The following is a 23162-nucleotide window of genomic DNA, read 5'->3' on the forward strand; positions in this document are numbered from 1 at the left end:
TTCTGTGTATAAGTTCATGCCATCTGCAAATGGAGATACTTTGACTTCTTCCTTGCCAATCTGGATGCCCTTTATTTCTTTATCTAGCCTAATTGCTCTGGCTAAGACTTCCAGCACAATGTTGAATAAGAGTCGTGATAAAGGGCATACTTTTCTGGTTCCCGATCTCAATGGGAATATTTTCAGGCTCTCTCCATTTAGGGTGATGTTGGCTATTGCCTTTGTATAAATGTCCTTTATTATCTTGAGGAATTTTCCTTCTATTCCTATTTTGCTGAGAGTTTTTATCATGAATGGGCGTTGAACTTTGTCAAATGCCACTTCTGCATCAATTGATAAAATCATGTGATTCTTGTCTTTTGCTTTATTTATGTGGTGGATTACATTGTTTTTCTAATGTTGAACCATCCCTACATACCTGGTATGAATCCCACTTGGTCACGGTGAACTATTTTTTTGATATGTTGTTGAATTCTATTGGCTAGAATTTTGTTGAGGATTTTTGCATCTGCATTCATGGGGGATATAGGTCTATAATTTTCTTTTCTTGTGGTGTCTTTATGTGGTTTTGGTATCAGGGATATGGTGGCTTCATGGAATGAGTTTGATAGGATGCCGTCCTTTTCTATGCTCTGAAATACCTTTAGTGGTAGTGGTGTTAACTCTTCTCTGAAAGTTTGGTAGAACTCTGCAGTGAAGCCATCCGGACCGGGGCTTTTTTTTTGCTGGGAGTTTTTTGATTACCTTTTCAATCTCTTCTTTTGTTATGGGTCTATTTAGTTGTTCTACCTCTGTTTGTGTTAGTTTGGGTAGGTAGTGTGTTTCTAGGAATGCATCCATTTCTTCTAGGTTTTCAAATTTGTTTGAGTATAGTTTTTCATAGTAATCTGATATGATTCTTTTAATTTCAGTTGGGTCTGCTGTGATATCGCCCAACTCATTTCTTATTTGGGTTATTTGCTTCCTCTCCTGTTTTTCTTTTGCCAGTTTGGCGAGTGGTTTCTCAATTTTGTTGATTTTTTCAAAAAACCAGCTTTTGGTCTCATTAATTCTTTAAATTGTTTTTCTGTTTTCTATTTCATTTAGTTCAGCTCTAATTTTTATTATTTGTTTTCTCCTGGTGCCTGTGGGTTTCTTTTGTTGCCCTCTTTCTATTTGTTCAAGTTGTAGGGATAATTCTTTGATTTTGGCCCTTTCTTCTTTTTGGATGTGTGCATTTATTGATATAAATTGGCCTCTGAGCACCGCTTTTGCTGTGTCCCAAAGGCTCTGATAGGAAGTGTTTTCACTTTCATGGGATTCTCTGAATTTCTTTATTCCATCCTTAATGTCTTCTATAATCCAGTCTTTTTTAAGCAGGGTATTGTTCAGTTTCCAAGTGTTTGATTTCTTTTCCCTGTTATTGATTTCCACTTTTATGGCCTTATGGCCAGAGAAGATGCTTTGCGATATTTTGATGTTTTGGATTCTGCTAAGGCTTGTTTTATGACCTAATATGTGGTCTATTCTAGAGAATGTTCCACGTGCACTAGAAAAGAAAGTACACTTGGTTGCTGTTGGGTGGAGTGTTCTGTATATGTCTACGAGGTCAAGTTGTTTGATTGTGGCATTTAGATCTTCCGTGTCTTTATCGAGCTTCTTTCTGGATGTCCTGTCCTTCACTGGAAGTGGTGTGTTGAAGTCTCCTACTATGATTGTGGAGCTGTCTATCTCACTTTTCAATGCTGACAGAGTTTGTTTTATGTATCTTGCAGCCCTATCATTGGGTGCATAAATATTTAATATGGTTAAAAAAAATTTTTTTTTGTTTTATATTCTTGATGTATTGTCCCTTTAATCATTATATAGTGTCCTTCCTTATCCTTTCTGATGGATTGAACTTTAAAGTCCATTTTGTCAGAAATTAATATTGCCACTCCTGCTCTTTTTTTGATTGTTGTTTGCTTGATATATTTTTTTCCATCCTTTGAGTTTTAGTTTGTGTTTCTAAGTCTAAGGTGTGTCTCTTGTAGGCAGCATATAGACGGATCTTGTTTTTTAATTCATTCTGCCACTCTGTGTCTCTTTTATGGTGCATTTAGTCCATTTACATTCAGGGTAATTACGGATAGGTATGAATTTAGTACTATCATTTTGATGTCTTTTTTTGTGTGTTGACAGTTTCTTTTCCCACTTGATTTTATGTGCGGAGTAGATTTTTTTTATATATTGTCCTTTCCTCATATTTGTTGTTATTTTGTTTCTGCTGAGTCTGTATTTTTCCCTTGTATTTTATTTTGATGAGTAGGATAGTTTGTCTCCTTTGTGGTTACCTTATTATTTACCCCTATTTTCTAAATTTAAAACTAACTTTTATGTGTTTGTATCACCGTATCTTCCTCTCCATATGGAAGGTGTATGATTACATTTCTTAGTCCCTCTTTATTATTTTAATGTTGTCTTCTTTTATATAATAATAAAAAAAAATAACATCACTGTTATTCTATTTTGGGCTCTTATATATATATATATAAAATCTTGTTTTTTTTTTTTTTGGATTTCTCTGTCTGGGTTGACTTCTCATTGCTCTGCCCACTGTTCTAGTCTTAGGTTGATACCTGATAGTATTGATTTTCTAATGAAAGAGCTCTCTTCAGTATTTCTTGTAGTTTTGGTTTGGTTTTTACAAATTCCCTCAACTTGTGTTTACCTGGAAATGTCTTAATTTCACCTTCATATTTAAGAGTCAGTTTTGATGGATATATGATTCTTGGCAGGCAATTTTTTTCCTTCAATTTTTAAAATATGTTATCCCATTGCCTTCTTGCCTGCATGGTTTCTGCCAAGTAGTCCAAGCTTATTCTTATTGGCTCTTCTTTGTAGGTGACTTTTCATTTATCCCTCGCTGCTCTTATGATTCTCTCTGTATCTTTGGTTTTGGCAAGTTTGATTATGTCTTGGTGACTTTCTTTTAACATCTACCTTACGTGGAGTTCAATGAGCATCTTGGATATCTTCTCATCCTTCACAATATCAGGGAATTTTTCTGCCAACAAATCTTCAACAATTTTCTCTGTATTTTCTGTTATCCCTCCCTGTTCTGGTACTTCAATCACTCGTAGGTTATTTCTCTTGATAGAGTCCCACATGATTCTTAAGGTTTCTTCATTTAAAAAAAAAATCTTTTATCTGATTTTTCTTCAAATATATTAGTGCTAAGTGATTTACCTCTGAGTTCAGAAATTCTAGCTTCTACTTGCTCAATTCTGCTCCTCTGACTTTCTATCGAGTTATCTCATTCTGTAATTTTATTGTTAATCTGAATTTTTGATTGCTGTCTGTCTATGGATTTTTCCAGCTTATTAAACTTTTCATTATGTTCCTGAATAATCTAATTTCTTCAGTTGCTTTGTCTGTGTGTTCCTTTGCTTGTTCTGTGTATTGCCTCATTTCCTTCCTGATGTCTTGAAGGGTTCTTTATGTTAAACTTTTGTATTCTGCATCTGGTAATTCCAGGAATACACTTTCATCTAGAAGATCCCTGGATTCTTTGTTTTGAGAGCCTGTTGCAGTGATCACGGTCTGTTTCTTTATGTGACTTGATATTGACTGTTGTCTCCGAGCCATCTATAAGTTACTGTATTAGTTTATGCTTGCTTACTGTGTCATAGCTGCTTGGTTTGTTTTGTTTTGGTATACACATATGGATTGCTTGAGTGAGCTAGCTTGAAATTATTTTCACCTTTGGAGCTCTGGTGTCCTATCCCCAGTTGGCTAGAGCTATTATCAGGTATATCAGTCTAGGACTCCATTCAGTTTTCCTGTACGAATTCAGCTCAGGTGTCCAGGTAGCTGATCATCAAGTGTGTGGTACAGGCTCTGTCCTACAGTCTTAGGGGGATGGGGGTGATTGGCATATATACTGGTGCCTGATTGCAGCAGGGGGTCACGCTCTGAACAAGGCAGGGGGTTGAGAACCAACCCCTCAGTGTCTCTGAGGAAAACGTGTCTCTGTTCCCTAAAGTGCGCTGGTGGGTGGATTCTGCAGAGGGACCATGGGCACCCAAAGTTTTTGATTGTAAGGACTGGGAGGTACCAGTTATCTTTGGACCCCTGTCATGGGTGGCTGGGTGACCTGAGTGGAGCTATCAGTTCTTAGGTCTCTGATGTGGGTAGGTGAGGACCTTTTGTAATAGGCAAAGCAATGTCAAATGTCAAACACCCACCTCTCCACCGCACAGCTGAAATGGCTGGAGCCTGCCAACAAGGGCCTATTCTCCTGAAATAAGCCCACACAGGTCCATGCAGAAGGGAAAGGTGCTCAAGGTCCACGGATGGTTTATGCCTGGATAGGAGCTGCTTCTGTCCTGAGCTCCCCTGGTTAATGGAGCTAGTAAATTATCTTTTCCCCCCAGTTGCAAGTTTTTTCCTTCCCCAAGGCCAGGAGTATGGCTGTAGGTGCTCACCAGGGTCTATCTCAGGCCCAGGGATTCAGCTGCTGAAGCTGGCTTGCAGTGGCGGGGGGGGGGGTGCGGAATATACACAAGTACTTAGCTTTTGGCGAGAGTGCCGTTCTCCTCAGGTTCTGGAGGTGTGAGTGGGCCGCGTGACTGGCTGCTTCTCCCTGAGGAAACTGCGGCCAAGCGCTAGTACTGGCTCTGCCGACGCCACCGACCCCCCTCTGGGAATGGTGCCTGAGGGCTCCCCGCGATTCAGGTCCGGTAACTCCTCTCCACTTTTGAACGGTCTCTTCCTCCCCCTGCCCCTCAGTTCATTTTCTAAGCTTGCCTTTGAAGCTCAGGGCTCCCAGCTTGTCACAAATATACTGGTTTCACTTGTTTTTTCAGGTCTTTGTTGTAAAGAGGGGTCACCAGAAGGGTCTGTGTATTCCACTATCTTGGCTCCCCCTCTGAGTTGGCCCTTTTCAAGCATCTTTTAGTCAGTTAACATTCAGAGTAATGAACTTTGAGAATTTAGTATACATGCAATCCTATTGTAAGCAAAAAGATTGAGAAAGATAAAAATGGATAAGGCAACTGGACTAGTTAACTGAAGTAGTTTGCTTGACTCTTACTTGATTATGTTGATCCTTAGCAGGTTTGATGAGACCTAATTTCTCAGGTGTCACCAGGCAGTAGGGAATAGAAGTCTTTAGAGGGTGTGGTGCCTAAGGGTATTAGGAAAGTATTTCTGAAGCAAATCCAACGTGGTATTGTCCAAGTGGCCATCACCTAGTTCATTAGAAGTTTGGAAAATGCTTCGTGGACAGTTTATTAAAAACATAAAATTAACCCTCCATTACGCACATGCTTTCTTGGACAGATACTAACAGTTGGAGATGCTGTCTGCATAGTCTGGATGTAACGCCTGCAATCTGGGTCTTAAGCAGGGTTGGGCTTTAGGTAGGTAAGGTCACAGAGAAAGAGCTTCCGGATCATCACGTGTTTCCATTTCATGTGCGACACTCCACCCTCCATTCTCTGCCACCTCTCCTTTGCAGGGCAGTTTGACAGCCTGCACTGTCCCCACCCCGGGCTTTGATAATCCAGACTTCTCTGCTGAGGGAAGTCTATCACTGCTTTAGTTCTGTGCTCTGCCTGCTTCCCACGCTGTCCACGGGGGACGACAGGCGGTTCAGCATGTTTTCCCTCCAGAGCTTCCCCCACACCCAATCCACTTCGTAAGCCTTCCTGGCTGCCCTGGCCTGCCCTCTTTTGCACCCTGGCAGGCCAACTTCAAGGGGCAAGCGCAGCTCATTTCTCGGGAGCAGAGGGGCGTGCGGGTTTGGGAAGGAGTGAGGGCCAGTACCAACGGCTTCCTTCCAAATTGTGTTGGGCGACCCCTTCCCTGCAATCCCAGAAATTTTATGGCACTTGCTGTATCCTACAGATCGCTAACCTGAAAAAAAAAAAAGTTTGAGACATTAGCTGTCTTGCAAATTAAAACTATACTACCTGACTAGGACAGGGACCAGGTGCAGCAATGTCAAACTTGGTCGTTAGGGGCTCAGATGCCTATAGGAGCTACTTTCTGCTTGTTTCTCCCGTGGTCCCTCGGGTCAAGCAAACCGTTTCTTGTCCCGCACCCCTGTGGTGCGAGTCGAATCCGCGGCGGGCGGAAAGCGTAGGTGGTTTGGGGTCTGGCATCAGTCGGGCAGGCGCGTGGACGCGGAGCCGGCGCGTGCGCGGGGCCGAGTGCGCGCGGGGCCGGGAAGCTTTCCCTCCGGGATCGCGGCTGCGCAGTCGGGCCTAGGCCGGGAAAAGGGGGAGGAGGGTGGAAGAGCCGGAGTAAGGGGGAGGGGGAGGAGCGGCGAAAGCGGAAGCCATGTTGGAGTTTCACCCGGAGCGAGGGGCTGCGAGCGTTCTCCTCTCCCTGTGGGTGTGACCCGGGTTCCGTGCGGCTGCAGGCTGCGGGGGGCGGGGACGGTTAGGCCATCGGCTGCGGCGGCGTGAGGGGAGCGGCGGCGGCCGCAGCGTGGAGCCAGGCGATTGTGACCGCCGGGGGAGGAGGGGACCGGCAGCGGCTCCCGCTCTCCGTGTGGCCCCCTGCACGCCCCCCCTCCCCTGCCCGGGAGGGAGGCGGGGGGCACCGGGGCCCGCCATGAACCCCGGCTTCGATCTGTCCCGCCGGAACCCGCAGGAGGACTTCGAGCTGATTCAGCGCATCGGCAGCGGCACCTACGGCGACGTCTACAAGGTAAAGGCGAGGGGCCGCGCGCCGCCGAGGCCGCAGGCTCCGACCCGCCGCGGGAGGCCGACGGCGCCGCGGAGCCGGGTGGCGGAGCCGGCGCTGCTCGGCGGAGACGCTGGCGCCCGGGAGAAGCGGGGGAAGCGGGAGGAGGAGGAGCGGCGCTGAGGGCTCCGCCGCCTTGTACGGAACAAAGAGCCAGTGTTTGACCCCGGGACCTCCAAGTCCTTACCTGAGCCCTTCCCTGGACGCGATCCCGGGCGTCTGCCCCCTTCCGCGCGTTTCCAGGGAGAGACTGAAGGGCCGCGGCCAGCCGCTCGCCCCCTGGAGAGGGGCGAGGCGTGGGTCGCGTTGGCACGGTCCGCGCGACGAGCCAGGCGGCAGGCGTCTGGCGTGTGTCAAACCTGCGTGTTTCCGACGGACCCGGGGGTCCGCTGTAGGTTGGGGTCTTCTGCTCACCAGGCCTGGAGAGAATTATCGCACTGCCTCCATCGCCAGCCCTTCAGCTCTTAGCATGAGCGTATCAGTTTCATTTAATTTTCCAACTAACGACTTTCTTGTGTAAAACAGACCTAGTGTGTGTGTGTTTTGTTTTTGTTACGGAGGAAAGAGCAACTTGTTTTCCTCAAGTCGAATTGGGCTATGATGCCATATTAAACTTGTTTTTTTTTCACATAAGATTGAGGGTTTTTTTTGTTTTGTTTTTGATTTTTAAGCGAATTAAATACTCCGGAAAGGTACTGGTTTGACAGGGTTGGAATTCCAAGTCCCTTAGCCGTACAGCATTGCTCTTATGAAGAGACCACTTCTAAATGTGGTAGTAGAAATCACTTTTCCCTGGCCAGCTCAACTCTTGGCCTCACAGGGACTGCCAAGAAGAGAGGAGGAGAGTGCCAGAGGTGCCAGCAGTCTTGATTTAGTCGTGGACTGAATCAACTGGTAACTGAAGTTGAACTCCTCCTGTTTCACTTAACACCTGAGGGTGCATAAAGAAACTTAATTTTGCATTTGAAAGTTCAGTCATAACTTTAAGCAATAGCTTTTTACTTTTACCTTCAATGTAAAGAGTATGATAACTTAGATATTCAGTACATTGCGGCCACTACTCTGCATTAATCTTGTTTTGTGATGATTTGCTTTTTACCTTCGTCAGTCTCATCACTCTTTCCCATAGACCATGTGGGTGTATAGACACTCTTCTAACAAATACTGGTGGCACAGTGGTTAAGCTCTTGACTGCCAATGGAGAGGTTGGTGGTTCAAGCCCACGAGCCACTCCACAGGAAAAAGGAAACTTGGAAACTCTATGGGGCAGGTCTCTGTGTGATAGGGCCTGTATGAGTGGAGATGGAATCAATGGCAGTGGGTTTGGGCAGCTGAGCACTTGGATTGTAGCAGTAAAAGATAGGCATGGTCCCAAGTCTTACTTGGAGTTTTATTTTTTGGGGTAAGAACAACATTAGACAACCATTTTTATTAGAGTTTTATTTTGTGTTGCAAAGAAGAGAGGATTAGGGTTGGGGTTATTAGAGCATGTAACAGAAAGACCTGATCTAGTTTGGGGAGTGAGAGGTAGGGGATCTGAAAGATAACTATGCAGTGCTTAGGGCCATAGAAAGGGGGGAGTATACCAGATAGAGGGAGCACTATGAGAAGCAATAGGAAGCCTTTAAGGATTTGAAAGACCTGTATGGCCCCAGCAGCCAGGGAGGGAGAATGGCCTTCAAACATATAGATAGGCCTCTTAGGTCTTGTGAGGACTTCTCAAGATAGTAAGGAGCTGGGGAGTGAAATTAGATTTGAATTTTTAAAAGATTTCCCTACTGCAGTGTGGAGAGTGGATTGGAGAGGGAAGAGCAGTTAGGAGGACATCGCAGTAATCCAGGTAAGAGTGATGGGGTTTTGGAATACCGCGAAAGTGGAGTCCAAGTAGTTTAGGAGTAGTCTGGGGAGTCTGGTTATGCTCAGATGAAAAGTTAACTAAAACTATATAGTTTTAGTGGCAGTGCGTATGGTGGTAAGTTCTTTCAGGATTCTTTATAGGAATAATTGGTCACATATTTACTGTATTTAAAAAAAACAGCTGTTTGGTAAGCTACATGATTAAAAGGTTAAAAAAAAAATTAGGGCCTATAATTTCCTAGGACAACTAAGTGCAAGACAGGTATCAGTTGATTAATCTTGTCATCCATTTAGAACGATAAGAGCTAATGTTATGTTTATGGAGCGCTAATTACTTGCTAGTCCCAGTTCTAAACTTTTTCCATGTATTAATTTACTTAATTCTCACAACAACACTCTGAGATAGATGCTGTTACTAGTTCCATTTTGCAGTTGAAGAAATTGAGGCACAGAGGTTAAAGTAACTTGCTAAAGTTGGTAGGTGGCAAAGCCCAAATTAGAACCAGTTAGAGACTGCATTCTTAACCAGTCTCTTAACCAATCTGGCCTCTCTAAGAGGTAGGATTAAGACAGATGATTTACCAAATTTCCAGTAGAGAAACTGAGGCAGACATCGAGTTCAGCTTTTGAGTTGCAGCCACATTCTGAGTTACTGAGATCTTTACGTAATAGTCGAAATTCCTAACTTCTGTAGTGCAGCCAGGCCACTCTGTTTTTGTAGAGTCAGCCAAGTGGACATCAGATAATACGTGCTTGATCCCTGCCTGCCAGGCTCTGCTAATACCAGGGACCCAGAGCAGAGAAACCCCACATGGTTTTTGGCAGCGTTCCCCTGTCTACTTAATAACTCCCAGCTTAAACTATTTGTATTCTTTATCTGTAATGTTCATGCTACAAAGATAATATATCTTTCCCATTTGTTCTGCTGTTTTAGATGTTTCTTATTTATATGAATTCCGTTGATTAGAGGAGAGCACATTAAAAAGTTTGGTTTCAAAAGCCAATATATATAATTTGCTCCTTAATATGTCAGTATGTAGGTGCTAAAAATGCAACGATTGTATTAAGTAAATACAAAACCTAGTTATTTATAGTCATTCTTAGAAAAAAAATTCTAGAAAAATGGTATAAATCACTGTAAGGGATTTTTATTTTGGAAACTGTATCCTGCCCAATGCTATGTGTTCTGCATTATATTTAAGGTGGCGTGCCTTAGTTAAAGAGCACTGAGCTAGGATGTGGAAAATCTGGGATTTATTAGCTATGTGACCTTGTAAAGTCGCCCAGCGTCTCAGAGCTGTTTCATTGTGAAGGTATTAATACCATTGTATGCCCTTTTGCTTTGGGTGTTAAATAAACGACTTGTGTTTTACCCAGCAAATGAGTTAACTTTTTTTTTTTAAAGGAAGTCTTTAGAATAATCGCATTTTTCCAAGCCAGTCTACTTAAGTATGTTATAATGTATGCAAAGATAGAGCTAAAAAAAATTTTTTTTTTTCTTCATACCTTACTTTAAAGATCTATAACTCTGTGGGCTCTATCTGTCAGATGAAGTATCGAGCGGAGGTTACCTAGGGGCCTCGGGGTTGACACCTAGAGCTCTATGACTTGGGCCTCAGGAGGCCCATAATCCTCTGAAAATGAAACGCTTAGTGTTGTGTGTATATATGTTTTCTGGAGAGATGGCTTATAACATTCAAAGAGGTCCATGACTCAAAACAAAACAAAACTATTGAGCTATAGATTTGTCATTTGAAAGAGTTTTTTTTTTTTTTAAAGAAAGTAGGTGGCTCTGAATTAGATTATATTATCAGCATTTAATTTCTCAGGCAGTTTTCAAGTTTAATTTATATTCCTACCCTTAAAGTCTTCCTATTCTGACTTTTTCCTAGATTTATTACTAGAGAAAAGATTTATACACTAGAGCTGGAGCTAGGATAAGGCAAAGCAAGTTTGAAAGGACATGGTCTTCATGTGTTTCTGAGGAAGTGTCTAGTGTCATGGCTTCACCTTCGTTTCTATGAAATGGCTCCTAGACCTACGTCTGCACTCTGGTGACAGTGGAACAGATGGTGGGATAATTTCTCTAGAAAGCTTACACAAAATGAAACAGGTTATCTGACTTTGATATGGATCTGATTCCCTGAAAGAGGTACCTCTTTCCAAGATTTGGTTTGTGTATGTATTTATTTGTGAAAGCAAATCTAAAGCATTATTTTGTATTGAGAATAAATGGTTAGTAAGTTCTCTCATGAGAGTACATTGAACAACCGTCATACGCTGAGCAGCTAAAATATGAAAGGAAGTGTGTTAGGGACCGTGAGTGGCGTAGCAAAAATGAGAAGGCCTGGTGGTTGGCCTTCACATATTTACAGGGACGTAAAATATATACCTACTTGTAGCTTTCATAGTTTGAAATCAAGACTATGTCGGCTTCCTCAGTTCTGTTACATTAAATCTCTTACTGGCTGAGAGGTTCTCTAGACACTCCGTAATCTGGACAACCTACCTCTCTGTAGCGTGACATAGTAATTAGGAATTGGGTCCTGGAGCCAGACTGCCTGTTTCATCACCCACTAGCTGTTTGACCTTGGGCCAGTTACTTAATTCCTCTCCCTGTGCCTCAGTTTGGAAACCCTGGTTAAGTGCTGTGGCTACTAACCAGAAGATTGGCAGTTTGAACCCACCAGGTGCTCCTTGGAAACTATAGAGTAGTTCTTCTCTGTCCTGTAGGCTCGCTATGAGTTGGAATCGACTTGACAGCAGTGGGTTTTTTGGGTGCCTCAGTTTCCGCAGTTGTAAAATGGAGAGACTTAGAAAAGTGCTTAGGACAATGCCTGACACATAATAAGCACTCAGTAATTGTTAATTGCAATTAGTGGCTGATATTATTTATTATTGTATATTTCTCCTGCTACTGTCCTTCTAACCTACCCTGCCCTGCATGCTGCTGGCTCAGGGTTTGTACTTGCTGTCTCTGCCTAGAATATCTGCTTCCCTCCCCCCATGTCAGTATAGTTTACTTCCTCATTTCCCTCAGGTCTGAGCTCAAATGTCACCTTTTAATGAGTCCATTCCTTACCACCCTGTAAAAAAACAGCACACCCCCTCACTTTTTGTCTTTACCAGGGGTGGGTCCAGATTTTGTGGACCTGAAGTTTATGCAATTTGGGCGGCCCTCATTGAGAAAGAGACTTTAGAATGAAAAATTAGGTATGAAGGTGAATATTCATTTAGAATGAGAAACGATGTACCAACAGAGTACTGTAACCTTAGAGTCAGGTCTCTTCTGAGGACTCTCAATCAGAAATGCGGTCACATAAAATAATTCCTGATAGCAGCCTGGTTTCTGCTTTCTACCTGGGTACACTTGATCTCCCAGCAACTCTCAACACTTACAGGGACCCATGCAAGTGGAGGTGGGGGGAGCTGAACTTTTTAACGTTTGTTAGCTTCATAGAAAATCTACATCTACTTCTTATTCTACTAATTTCTTATCATGACACATATCACCATATATTCATTTGTTTACTATCTGTCTGTCCTTATTAAAGTATAAATGCAGGAAGCTGGGGATTTTGCTTTGTTCACGGCTGTATCTTGAGAGTCTAGGACAGTGCCTGGGTTTAGCAGAGGGAGAACTCACAGCAGACTGTAAAGAGTAGATGGCATTGAGCTTAGGTCCGGAGCTCTGGTAGTAATGGGTACAGCATACACTAAACATTATGGATTGTTATTAGACCTAAACAAAATCCGTAGACTTAATATGAGTATCTTCTGTATATTAAGCAATGTACATAACTTTTCAAGCATATGAAGATAATCTGTCATTTTAAACTAAAGACCTTTAGTGGCTAACTAGTGAATATTAGTAGTTGTTACACATTTTATTTTTTGACAATATGATTACATTGGAATTTTAGGAAGAGGACTTTGTTCATCAATACAAAAAGGCCATAGTTTCAAAAGAGGAATCATGTTTGTTTTCTGTTCTAGTTTTGCTTTTTACAGTCTTTTTTTGTGTACCGGAAGATGCCACGTTTCAGTCAGAGTGCCAGCTCCCTTGACCTGAGATTATAGGTTTGGATTCCTAATGTGACAATGTACTGACTACCTTAGTCCTTAAACTTTGTGGAAGAATTTTAGATTTGACTGTAAATTTAGGTGTTTTCAAAGAAGACTTCATTTATTTTGTATCAAAGAAGACATCAAACCCTTCTTAGAAATTCAAGATTGTAAGAAAACTCTTTCCATATAAATTGTTCACCTTTCCCTGCTCAGAGACCCTTATCTTCACTGCCTTTAGACTAAAGTACAAACTTCTAACTTTAAAGGCATTGTCTCCTTTGACCTCTGGTCCCTGAAGGATGAGTACAGGTTTAGATAGTTGTGGTGGTGGGGGTAGGGGGAGACAGAGAGGAAAGTGACTTGGGGGGGGCGTTCCAGGTGAAAGGTGAATGTAACTACAAAGGTAAAGTCTTGGAGACTAAAATAGAGGATGGATTGAAAAGGAAGGCTTGTGTTGGGGAGTATGTAAAAATAAGATCTACTAGAAAGGTAGTGCCAATTTATAAAACTTCTTGAAAGCCGGGCACAGTAGTTTAGATGATGTGAAGTGTACAAGGAATAATAGTGTTGAAAGGGCTTCAGGGTTTTTTTGGTCATCATAATGAGAACAGATCAGAGACAATGAAGGACAAAAATATTTGCTAAGACAGTGATTCCTAAATTTCTCTGGTTTCAGAACCCTTTTATTCTCCTAAAAATTGTTGAGCACCCTAAAGTTGTTTATGTGTTATTTCTATTGCTATTTACCATATTAGTAATTAAAACTGAGAAACTATCAGTTTGTAAAAAACAATGATAAAAAACCCACGACATGTTAGTATAAATAACATTTTTGTGAAAAGTGACTATTTTCAGTCAGAAAAATCTAGTGAAAAGAGTGGCATTATTGTACATTTTTGCAAATCTCTATCTGGTTAAATAGAAGACAGCTGGATTCTCAGTTCTACTTCTGCATTCAATCTGTTGTTTTGCTGACATGTATGAAGAAAATCTAGTGTCTCACATGTATGTAGTTGGCGGAGGAGGATATTTTAAAAGCCATTTCAGATAATTGTGGATATTTTTCTCTGATAACTCTCCACAACTTGACCAGTGGTCGTTTCTTAAAAGTTAGCTGTAGTGTGGAGTCCAGGATCATATCAGTGAACCTTTCCTATTTTGTTAAATCTTAAATTTAAATCAGTGGTCTACAGGTTACAAAGACAGTAGAGAAGAGAGAGATGTGATGAATTTTAGACGTTTTATTAGAAAATAAAGAGCTATCTTTGAGGTTTCTTTTTGTTATTCTTTTACTGTAGTTGTTCTAAAGAAATCCTAATAATGAGTTTCTCTGTTTTCTGTGGAGAATAATAATTCTTTAGCAATGACTTTAGAACTAACAGAAACTTGATAAGGGAAGGGTCAGTACCTTTCTCTCAGCTCTTATTAAGGGATTGGTAAAGGACTCACAAAGACATGTAGAAAAATGCTACAGATTTGGGGAATAATTGATACATGAAATAATGAGAACAGTAAGATATTCTTCCGGCATAACTTTAAAAAGTGCCCCTTATTTTATTCTGAATATAAAACACTGTAAAAAAAAAAAAAAAAAGACATTATTAAGGAAATGATAAGCAAACAATTAAAATGATTAGTAACCTTACTCCTAAGAGATGATGCTTTTAATGTTTTGATTCTAGTTATTCTGCTTCTGGTTATTCATACATAAATATTTCATACACAAAAGTTGGGTTTATTGTATATTTTTAAAATCAAGTTATAGTTTATTTACTGTGAAATACATGGGTCTTAAATGTTTTAATTAAGGAGCCCTGGTGGTGCAGTGGCTAAAGCGCTTGCCGGCTAACCAAAAGGTGGGTGGTTCGAACTCACCAGCCACTCCTCCAAAGAAGAATGTAGCAGTTTGCTTCCTTAAAGATTTAAACAGCCTTGGAAACCCTGTGGGGCAGTTCTTCTCTGCCCTGTAGGGTTGCTGTGAGTTGGAATCACCTTGACGGCAGTGGGTTTGTATGTGTTTTAATTAGACAAGGTTCGACAAATATATACCTGTGTAACCTTATTTAAATACAGAACATTTCCGTAACCTCAGGAAGTTCTCTTGTCTCCCCAGTAAATCACAGCTGCGGTCCACCTCCCCCACTCCTAGACTTCACGTAAAATCATAAATGAACTGCCTTGGCACTTCTGACGAAAATCGGTTAACAGTACATGTGTGGGTATATTCTGGACTCTGTGGTTCTAATGAGCTCTTTGTACTTTCCCCAGTCCCTCACTGTCTTGTTCACTGTATAAGTCTTGAAGTTAGGTTGTGTGAGTCTTCCAACTTTGTTCTACTTTATCAGAATTGTTTTATCTTTTCTAGGTCCTTTGCTTTTGCATGTAAATTTAGAATCAGCTTTTCAATTTATACAAAAAAGTGTATTGGGATTTTTTTTAAAAAGCTTTTTTATTTTGAAATAATTATAAATGCATAGAAAGTTGCAGTAATAATACAAGTAGGTCCCATGTAGCCAACACCCAGTTTCCACCAAAGGTGAGACCTTAGACTATAGTGTATTATCAAAACCAGGAAACTGATTGTCACGACACAACTAACTAGACCTTAGTTAGTTTTCACCAGTTTTTGCATATACATGTGTAAAAAAAAAAAACCCCAGTGCATGTATATATGTATGTATATGTTTGTAGCTAATCCTATGGCATTTTAGCACATATAGCCAGCTGGGATTCTGATTTTGATTGCATGAGATCTGCAGCTCAATTTGTGGAGAATTGAGACCTTAGGAGTATTGAGTTGTGCTGTATGAATATGGTATATCTCTCCATTTATTTAGATTTTAGTTTATCTCATCAGTGTTTTGCCGTTTTTTTCTTTTTAATTTGCATCCCCCTCCCCCAACTTTTTCTACTAATAAGTAGTAAAAGAGAACTACTATTCTGGGATATTTTTTCAAGGTGGTACAGTAATGAGTCACATTTTTAGTTTTTATCAAAATTTTCACTGTCTTAGCGGTCTGACTTCCTTTGACTTAACCTTGTTCATTTTTAGCCTTAAGCATATGGACTCCTTTTAAAATTGGCAAATGTGAAAAGGAAAGAAGACAGGGGAAATGCTGTTGTCTGAGATTGAAACAGAGTCCTTAGAAGCCTGGTTTATTTTTATGTATGAGATATATATATTTATGCATGCTTATTTTACACGATTAGTGTTTTTTTGAGCTTGTTAAAGGCTTGAAAATGCACTTAAAGGCTTAAAAAGTTTTATTCATCCTTAAGTGAAAAATAAACAACACTGTGCTAGGTTGTTCAGGGTATCTTAAAAAATTTCTTTCTGATCTTGGTCTGGTTGAGCAAACAAAATATGCATAAATGGAACATCTAAAGAATGTCTAAAGTAGTATTTTAACAATTAAAAGTAATAATAAAACTTTATAAATGCTCTGGGAACTCAATTTAGGGGAAGGATGAGTTGGGATTAGTCTAGAAGACTTACTGAAGGGTGAATCTTGACCCCCTGGAGCTTGAAGAAATACTGGGTTTGCATTTGTAGAGGATTGTGAGGGAGGTCATTCCAAAGGAGGAAATATGGATAAAAGTACTGCTTTGGGACCAATATGAGATAATAGACAGCCATTCCACCTTAAAGTAAGGGATTGTATTGGGAAACGTGATGTTTCAGATACCTAAGATACAGACAAATCAATGCCAGCCTGAAGATTTTGAAACTCATTTGATTTACAGTATAATGTTTTCCCAAATTCATTAGGGTTAATTAGTCTTTTCTTTCCAACTTGTTTGGGTAGCCATCTGGATGGTATTTAGTGAGTTTCTTTTATTTCCCACCCTTCCCCTTCTGTTTATTTAAAAGTTACGCATTTTATTTTTATACTTTTAGTGGTTACCCTTAAAATTGCCACATGCATTCTTGGATTATAAAGGTAATCGGTATCTCCCTTTTCTCTATGCAAGATTGCTTGTTTTTAGTTACCGCTTTCCTACTTTGTGTTGTTGCTGTCTCTTAATTTGGTTCTACACTGTTCTTATATCTCCTATATTAGTTAAAGTGTTTTCAATTTTTTTACTTACCATTGCTTCTTGACATCTCACTGCTTCATTCTGGGTTCTGTTTTCTTCTGTCTGGTGAGCATCATTTGGCAGTTTCTTTTCTTTTTTAGGTGAGGGACTGTGTAGGGTAAACTCAGTCCTTTTTTTTTTAACCAGAAATATTTTTATATTACCTTTACCTTTAAATGATAGTTGAGTGGGGTATAGAGCTCTAGGATGACAGTTACTTTTTCTCAGCACTTTGAAGATGATATTCTGTTGTCTTCTTTGATTTCGGTGTCCTGTGGTCTCGCAATGATGTGTCTGGGTGTGGATTTAACTAAAAATATTTGTTTTTCTTTAATTGGAAGAATAGCATATTTCATCCGTTCTGGAAAATTCTGAGCTGACGTGTCTTTGACAGTCATTTCTTCTCCATCTCTGTTGTCTCCCTTTAGAGCTCTTGTTGTGTGCTTGATCTTTCTTCTCTTTCTCCATGTCTTGAATATTGTATTTTTTCCAATTCTTTATTCTGTGTGTTGCATTATGGTTCATATCCTTGCACCTTCCTTTGTGTTTGTGTATAAGCTGCTGTTCAAAAACTTCTGTTGCTTTAAAAAAAGAAAAACCAAACTCATAGGAGAATTTCAAGAATAATACAGAGAAGCCTCACATGCCCTTCACCTGGATTCATCAGTGGTTAACACTTTGCCACATTTGCTTTATCACTTTTTCTTTGTATATACATTGTTGTTGTTAACTGCTGTTGAGTCGGTCCTGACTCAGAGACCTTACATATAACAGAATGAAACATTTGCCTGGTCCTGTGCCACCCTCACGATAGTGGGTATGTTCAAGCCCATTGTTACAGCCTCTGTGTCAATCCATCTCTTTGAGGGTCTTCCTCTTTTCGCTGACCCTCTAACTTTACCAAGCGTGATGTCCTTCTCCAGTGATTGGTCCTTTTCGACATGTGCAAAGTAGGCGAGACCTCTTGGTAAAAAGAAGCTCCTTCTAAGGAGTGTTCTGGTTGCACTTCCTCCAAGACTGATTTGTTTGTTCTTCAGTATTCTTTGCCAGCACCACAATTCGAATTTGTCGATTCTTCTTTGATCTTCCTTTTTCATTGTCCAGCTTTTGCATGCATATGAAGGGACTGAAAATACCATGGCTTGGGTCAGGCACACCTTAGTCATCAAAGTGACATCTTTACTTTTTAGTATTTTAAAGTTTTTGCCACACATTTGTCCAATGTAATAACGTTGTTTGATTTCTTGACTGCTGCTTTCATGTACGTTAATTGTTGATCGGAGTAGAATGAAATTTTGACATCTTCAGTTTCTTCATCATTTATCGTGATGTTGTTTATGGGCCTAGTTGTAAGAATTTTTGTTTTCTTCACGTTTGGGTGTAATCCATACTTCATCTATAAGTGCTTCAAGTCATCTTCATTTTTTGGCAAGCAAAGTTGTGTCCTCTGCCTATTGCAGATGGTTAATGTGTCTTCCTCCAGTCCTGATGCTGTGTTCTTCATATAGTCCAGTTTCTCAGATTATTTGTTCAGTGTATAGATTGAATAAGTAAAGTGAAAGTATACATCCTGCTGCACAACTTTACCAATTTTGAAACAGGCCATATTCCCTTGTTCTCTTTGAACAAATGGCGCTTGATCTGTATACTGGTTCTGCATGAGCACAATTAAATATTCTAGAACTCCCATCTTCGCAGTGTTATCTGTAACTTGTTATGATCCACGCAGTTGATTGCTTTTGCATAGTCAGTAGAACACTGGTAAACATCTTTCTGGTATTCTCTGCTTTAGGCCAAGATCCATCTGACATCAGCAGTCATAACCCTTGTTCCATGTGTGTTTTGTGAATCCAGTTCCTGTTGCTGTTTAGCTGCAACCAATTTTTAATTATCTTGAGCAAAATTTTGCTAACATGCAATAGTAAGGCTATTGGTCGGTAATTTTCACGTTCCGTTTAATAGCCTTTCTTTGGAATAGACATGAGTGTAAACCTGTTGTTGCTGGTGGGCCAGGTAGCGTCTTCCAGATTTCTTGACATAAAGGAGTAAGCGCTTTCAGTGTTGCATCCATTCGTTGAAGTATCTGAATTGGTATTCTGTCAGTTCCTGGAAGAATCTATATATTCATATTATTTTTTTTCTGAACTCTTTGAGAATTTTATGTATAATGCTCCTTTACCCATAAACACTTCAATGTGTATTTCTCAAAATAAGGGACATTCACTTAAGTTAAACCATAGGACAAAACCGAAACCAAACCCACTGCCCTCGAATAGATTCTGACTCCTAGCGACCATATAGGGCAGAGTAGAACTGCCCCACAGAGCTTCCAAGGATCGCCTGGTGGATTTGAACTGTGGCCCTCTTGGTTAGCAGCCATAGTACTTAACCACTACACCACCAGGGTTTCCAAACCATAGGACAGTTACCAAAATTGGGAAATATTGATACTATAACTGATCTAAGACCTTATTAAAATTTCCACCAGTGGTCCTACTAATGTCCATAATGGCATTTTTTTCCCTAGTCCAAAGACCAATCTAGGATCACATGCTGCTTTTAGTTTCCGAGACTCCTAATTTAGAGTCATTCCTCAACTTTTCTTTGTTTTTTTAGCACCGACATTTTTGAAGAGTATGCATCATTTATTTTGTAGAATGCCCCTCATTCTGGGCATGTGGTATTTCTTCTTATTGAAACCCTTTCATTTCCACAGGCACAAACAGTATGCCAGCCACTTTTATGCCTCTGGACTTGAGGGGTAAGGTTTATTCCAGTTCTAGTACGAATAGAGTCATGGTGGGTCCCTTTTGAAATGCATGAAGCTCTGCAGACCAGAGTTGGAGCCTCCTTGTTGTGTAGGTTCACACTTCCTGCATGTGTTAGTTTTGTAAACTTTTGCCTGTTCTCTCTTTATTTCTGTGAGATAAGGTTTGCAATTATGGCTTTCCTGTGTGACAGCTAGGGAGCCCTCTTGGGTTTTTGTTTTTCTGTGTCTTATTTGGAAAACCAGAGGTTCCTCATGTAACCTAATGGAAAAGTGCCAGCAATAAATTACTTATCTAGGTCTCGTTAGTATATTGTAGTAGCACAGATTGGTGGTGCCACAGTGCACTGGCCTCATTGGTGGCTATTACCAGATCATATTTTCTGAAAATCCATGTTAAAAAAAACCCAAACGTGTTGCCGTCAAGTCGATTCCAACTCATAGCGACCGTATAGGACAGAGTAGAACTGTCCCGTAGAGTTTCCAAGGACCAGCTGGTGAATTCAAACTGCTGAACTTCTGGTTAGCAGCTGAGCTCTTTAACCACCGTGCCACTAGGGCTCCAAGATTCATATTAACAACCGAAAGTTTAAACACACAATCAGTAAGCATGTATTCCAATACTGAAAAAACATGGCATTAAAAAAAAAAAATATATATATATATAGTAACGAAAGGGATAAATTCTGGTTACACATTTTTGGCAGAAATACGTCGTGTCCTCAGTGCATCACATCAGGAGGCACATGGTGTTGATTTGTTCCATTATTAACGTTAACTTTCATCATTTGGTTAACGTTCCGTCTACTAGGTTTTTTCACTATAAGGTTATTATTTTTCCTTTTATAATTAAGTAATTTATGGGGAGATATGTTGAGACTGTGTAATATCTTGTTCTTCATCAGACTTACATCAGCTAGTTTTAGCATCTGTTGATGATTCTTACTTGAATTATTACTCTGATGGTGCAAAATAGAGATTTTCTAACTCCATTAATTTTTTCTGTATTTATTAGTTGGCATTCTACTGTGAGGAGGAGCTTTCTCTTCTGTTTTGTTTGTACTTGGGCTTGTGGATTCTTTCCTCTTCTTCCTTCTCCCTAAATTCTCCCTGTTTACCTTTCAGCTTCAGCTCATTTTTTATTTATTAGGCTATAATTTACTGGAGCCCTGGTGGTGCAGTGGTTAAGAGCTCAGCTGCTAACCAAAAGGTCAGCAGTTTGATTCCACCAGCCCCTCCTCGGAAACCCTATGGGGCAGTTCTAGTCTGTCCTATAGGGTCGCTATGAGTCGGAATTGACTCAATGGCAACAGGTTTGGTTTTATAATTCACTGCTGTCATTTATTTTGATGCTCCAACTGTTATCAGTTTGGTCAGTTAGATTCCATTGCTTTTTAAATTTTAATAATTGTGTTATTTCTAGAAGCTCTGTTTTCTTTATCAAGTCTTTGCATAGTTTCTTGTTCTTTTAGTTTTGACTTCTTTATAACTTTGATTATTTTAACATTTTTTAATTGTCTTTTTCAAATTATCCTATATTTTCAAATTCTTGGGATTTTAGTCTTGCTGTCTATTGGTTTGTTGTGTCTGCTGACTCTCACTCATGGTGGATTATGACTTTGTTTGCAAACTCATCTGTTTTTTTAGTTTTTCCTGTAAGACTCTTTTATGGCTCAGATTGAGGGTTGTCTTGCTAAAAACAGTTTTGCCTTTGCTTCTGCAGGAGCCTCATAGGTTGTAATCAGTCTGGGACTAATTTTTATGTTAATTTCTCGTGCAGAATTACCCACACCTTATGGATAATGCAAATTTGAACCCCAAACCTAAGTGAACATTGGGTTCTTGTTTTTGAATTCTTTTTTTCCCTTCTTTTTTTTTTTTTTTTTGTTGTGCTTTAAGTGAAAGTTTACAGTTCAAATTAGTTTCCTGTACAAAAGCTGATACAGACATGGTTATGTGACACTAGTTGCTCTCCCTATAATGTGACAGCAGATTTCTCCTCTCCTGTATTTCCTGTGTCCATTCAACCAGCTCATGTCCCCCTCTGCCTTCTCATCTTGCCTCCAGACAGGAGCTGCCCACTTAGTCTCATGTGTCTACTTGAGCTAAGAAGCACATTCCTCACCAGTATCATTTTATGTCTTATAGTCCAGTCTAATCTTTGTTTAATCTTTCCCTCAGGAATGGTTTTAGTTTTGGGCTAACAGAGAGTCCAGGGCCCGTGTCCTCTGGGATCCCTCCAGTCTCAGTCAGACCGTTAAGTCTGGTCCTTTTACGTGAATTTGAGTTCTGCATCCCACTTTTCTCATGTTCCATCAGGGACTCTCTGTTGTGTTCCCTGTCAGGGTAGTCATTGATGGTAGACGGGGACCATCTAGTTCTTCTGGCCTCAAGCTGATGGAGTCTCTGGTTTATGTGTCCCTTTCTGTCCCTTGGCTTCATAGTTTCCATGTGTCTTTAGTGCTCTTCATTCTCCTTTGCTCCAGGTGGGTTGGGACCAATTAATGCATCTTAGATGGCCACTTGCTGGCTGTTAAGACCACAGATGCCACTCACCAAAGTGGGTTGCAGAACGTTTTCTTAATAAACTTTGTTATGCCAGTTGACCATGGTCTGAAACCATGGTCCTCAGTCCCCCGCCCCTGCTAATACTGTATTTCGAAGTGTTTGGTTGTACTCGCAAGCTTCTTAGCTTTTGGTTTATTTCAGTTATGCTGACTTCCCCTGTATTGTGTGTTGTCCTTCCCTTCACCTAAAATAATTCTTGTCTACTATCTTTTTTTTTTACTATCTAGTTGGTGAATTCCCCTCTCCCTTCCTCCCTACCCTCATAACCATCATAGAATGTTTTCTTCTGTGTTTAAACCTTTTCTTGAGTTCTTGTAATAGTGGTCTCATAAGATATTTGTCCTTTTGCACCTAATTTCACTCAGCGTAATGCCTTCCAGATCCATCTTGTGTTATGAGCTGTTTCGCAGATTCATTGTTGTTCTTTACGGTTGGGTAGAATTCCATTGTGTGAATATACCATAATTTGTTTATCCAGTGATCCGTTGATGGGCACCTAGGTTTTCATCTTTTTGCTATTATAAACAGTGCTGCAGTGAACATGGGTGTGCATATATCTGTTCATGTAAAGGGTCTTATTTCTCTAGGCTATATCCCAAGGAGTGGGATTGCTGGATCATATGGTGCTTCTATTTCTAGCTTTTTAAGGAAGTGCCAAATAATTTCCAAAGTGATAGTATGATTTTACATTCCCACCAGCAGTGTATAAGTGTTCCAGTCTCTCCACAGCCTCTCCAAAATTTATTATTTGGGGTTTTTTAGATTAATGCCAGCTTTGTTAGGGTGAGATGGTATCTCATTGTAGTTTTAATTTGTATTTCTCTCATGGCTAATGATTGTGACCATTTCCTTATGTACTGGTTAGCCACCTGACTATCTTCTTTGATGAAGAGCTTGTTCATGTTTTTTGCCCATTTTTTAATTGGATTATTTGTCTTTTTGTTGTTGAGGTTTTGCTGTATCTTTTAGAATTTAGAGATTAGACACTGATTGGACTTCTCCTACGTAAGATTTTTTTCCCAGTCTGTAGGTTGTCTTTATATTCTTTTGGTGAAGTCTTGGATGAGCACAAGTGTTTGATTTTTAGGAGCACCCAATCATCTAATTTTTCTTC

General features: G+C 40.3%; 1 protein-coding gene across 6 annotated transcripts in view; it reads left to right on the forward strand.

Annotated features, from left to right (window-relative positions):
• Positions 1-6282: 6282 nt before the first annotated feature.
• Positions 6283-23162, forward strand: part of MAP4K3 (mitogen-activated protein kinase kinase kinase kinase 3) — a 237823-nt gene continuing 220943 nt past the window's right edge. For 3 of the 6 annotated variants that reach the window (XR_007515515.1, XM_049870292.1, XM_049870295.1), the window contains exon 1: positions 6283-6675. Coding sequence is in view for 2 of the 6 variants with exons in the window: in XM_049870292.1 (XP_049726249.1) it covers positions 6580-6675 (96 nt within the window). In the remaining 4 variants the exon portion in view is untranslated. The remainder of the gene's footprint in view (positions 6676-23162) is intronic. The other 3 variants (XM_049870294.1, XM_049870296.1, XM_049870297.1) reach the window with 3 other exon arrangements.

The sequence above is a fragment of the Elephas maximus genome, chromosome 26, assembly GCF_024166365.1.
Source record: "Elephas maximus indicus isolate mEleMax1 chromosome 26, mEleMax1 primary haplotype, whole genome shotgun sequence".
Taxonomy (NCBI): Eukaryota; Metazoa; Chordata; class Mammalia; order Proboscidea; family Elephantidae; genus Elephas; species Elephas maximus.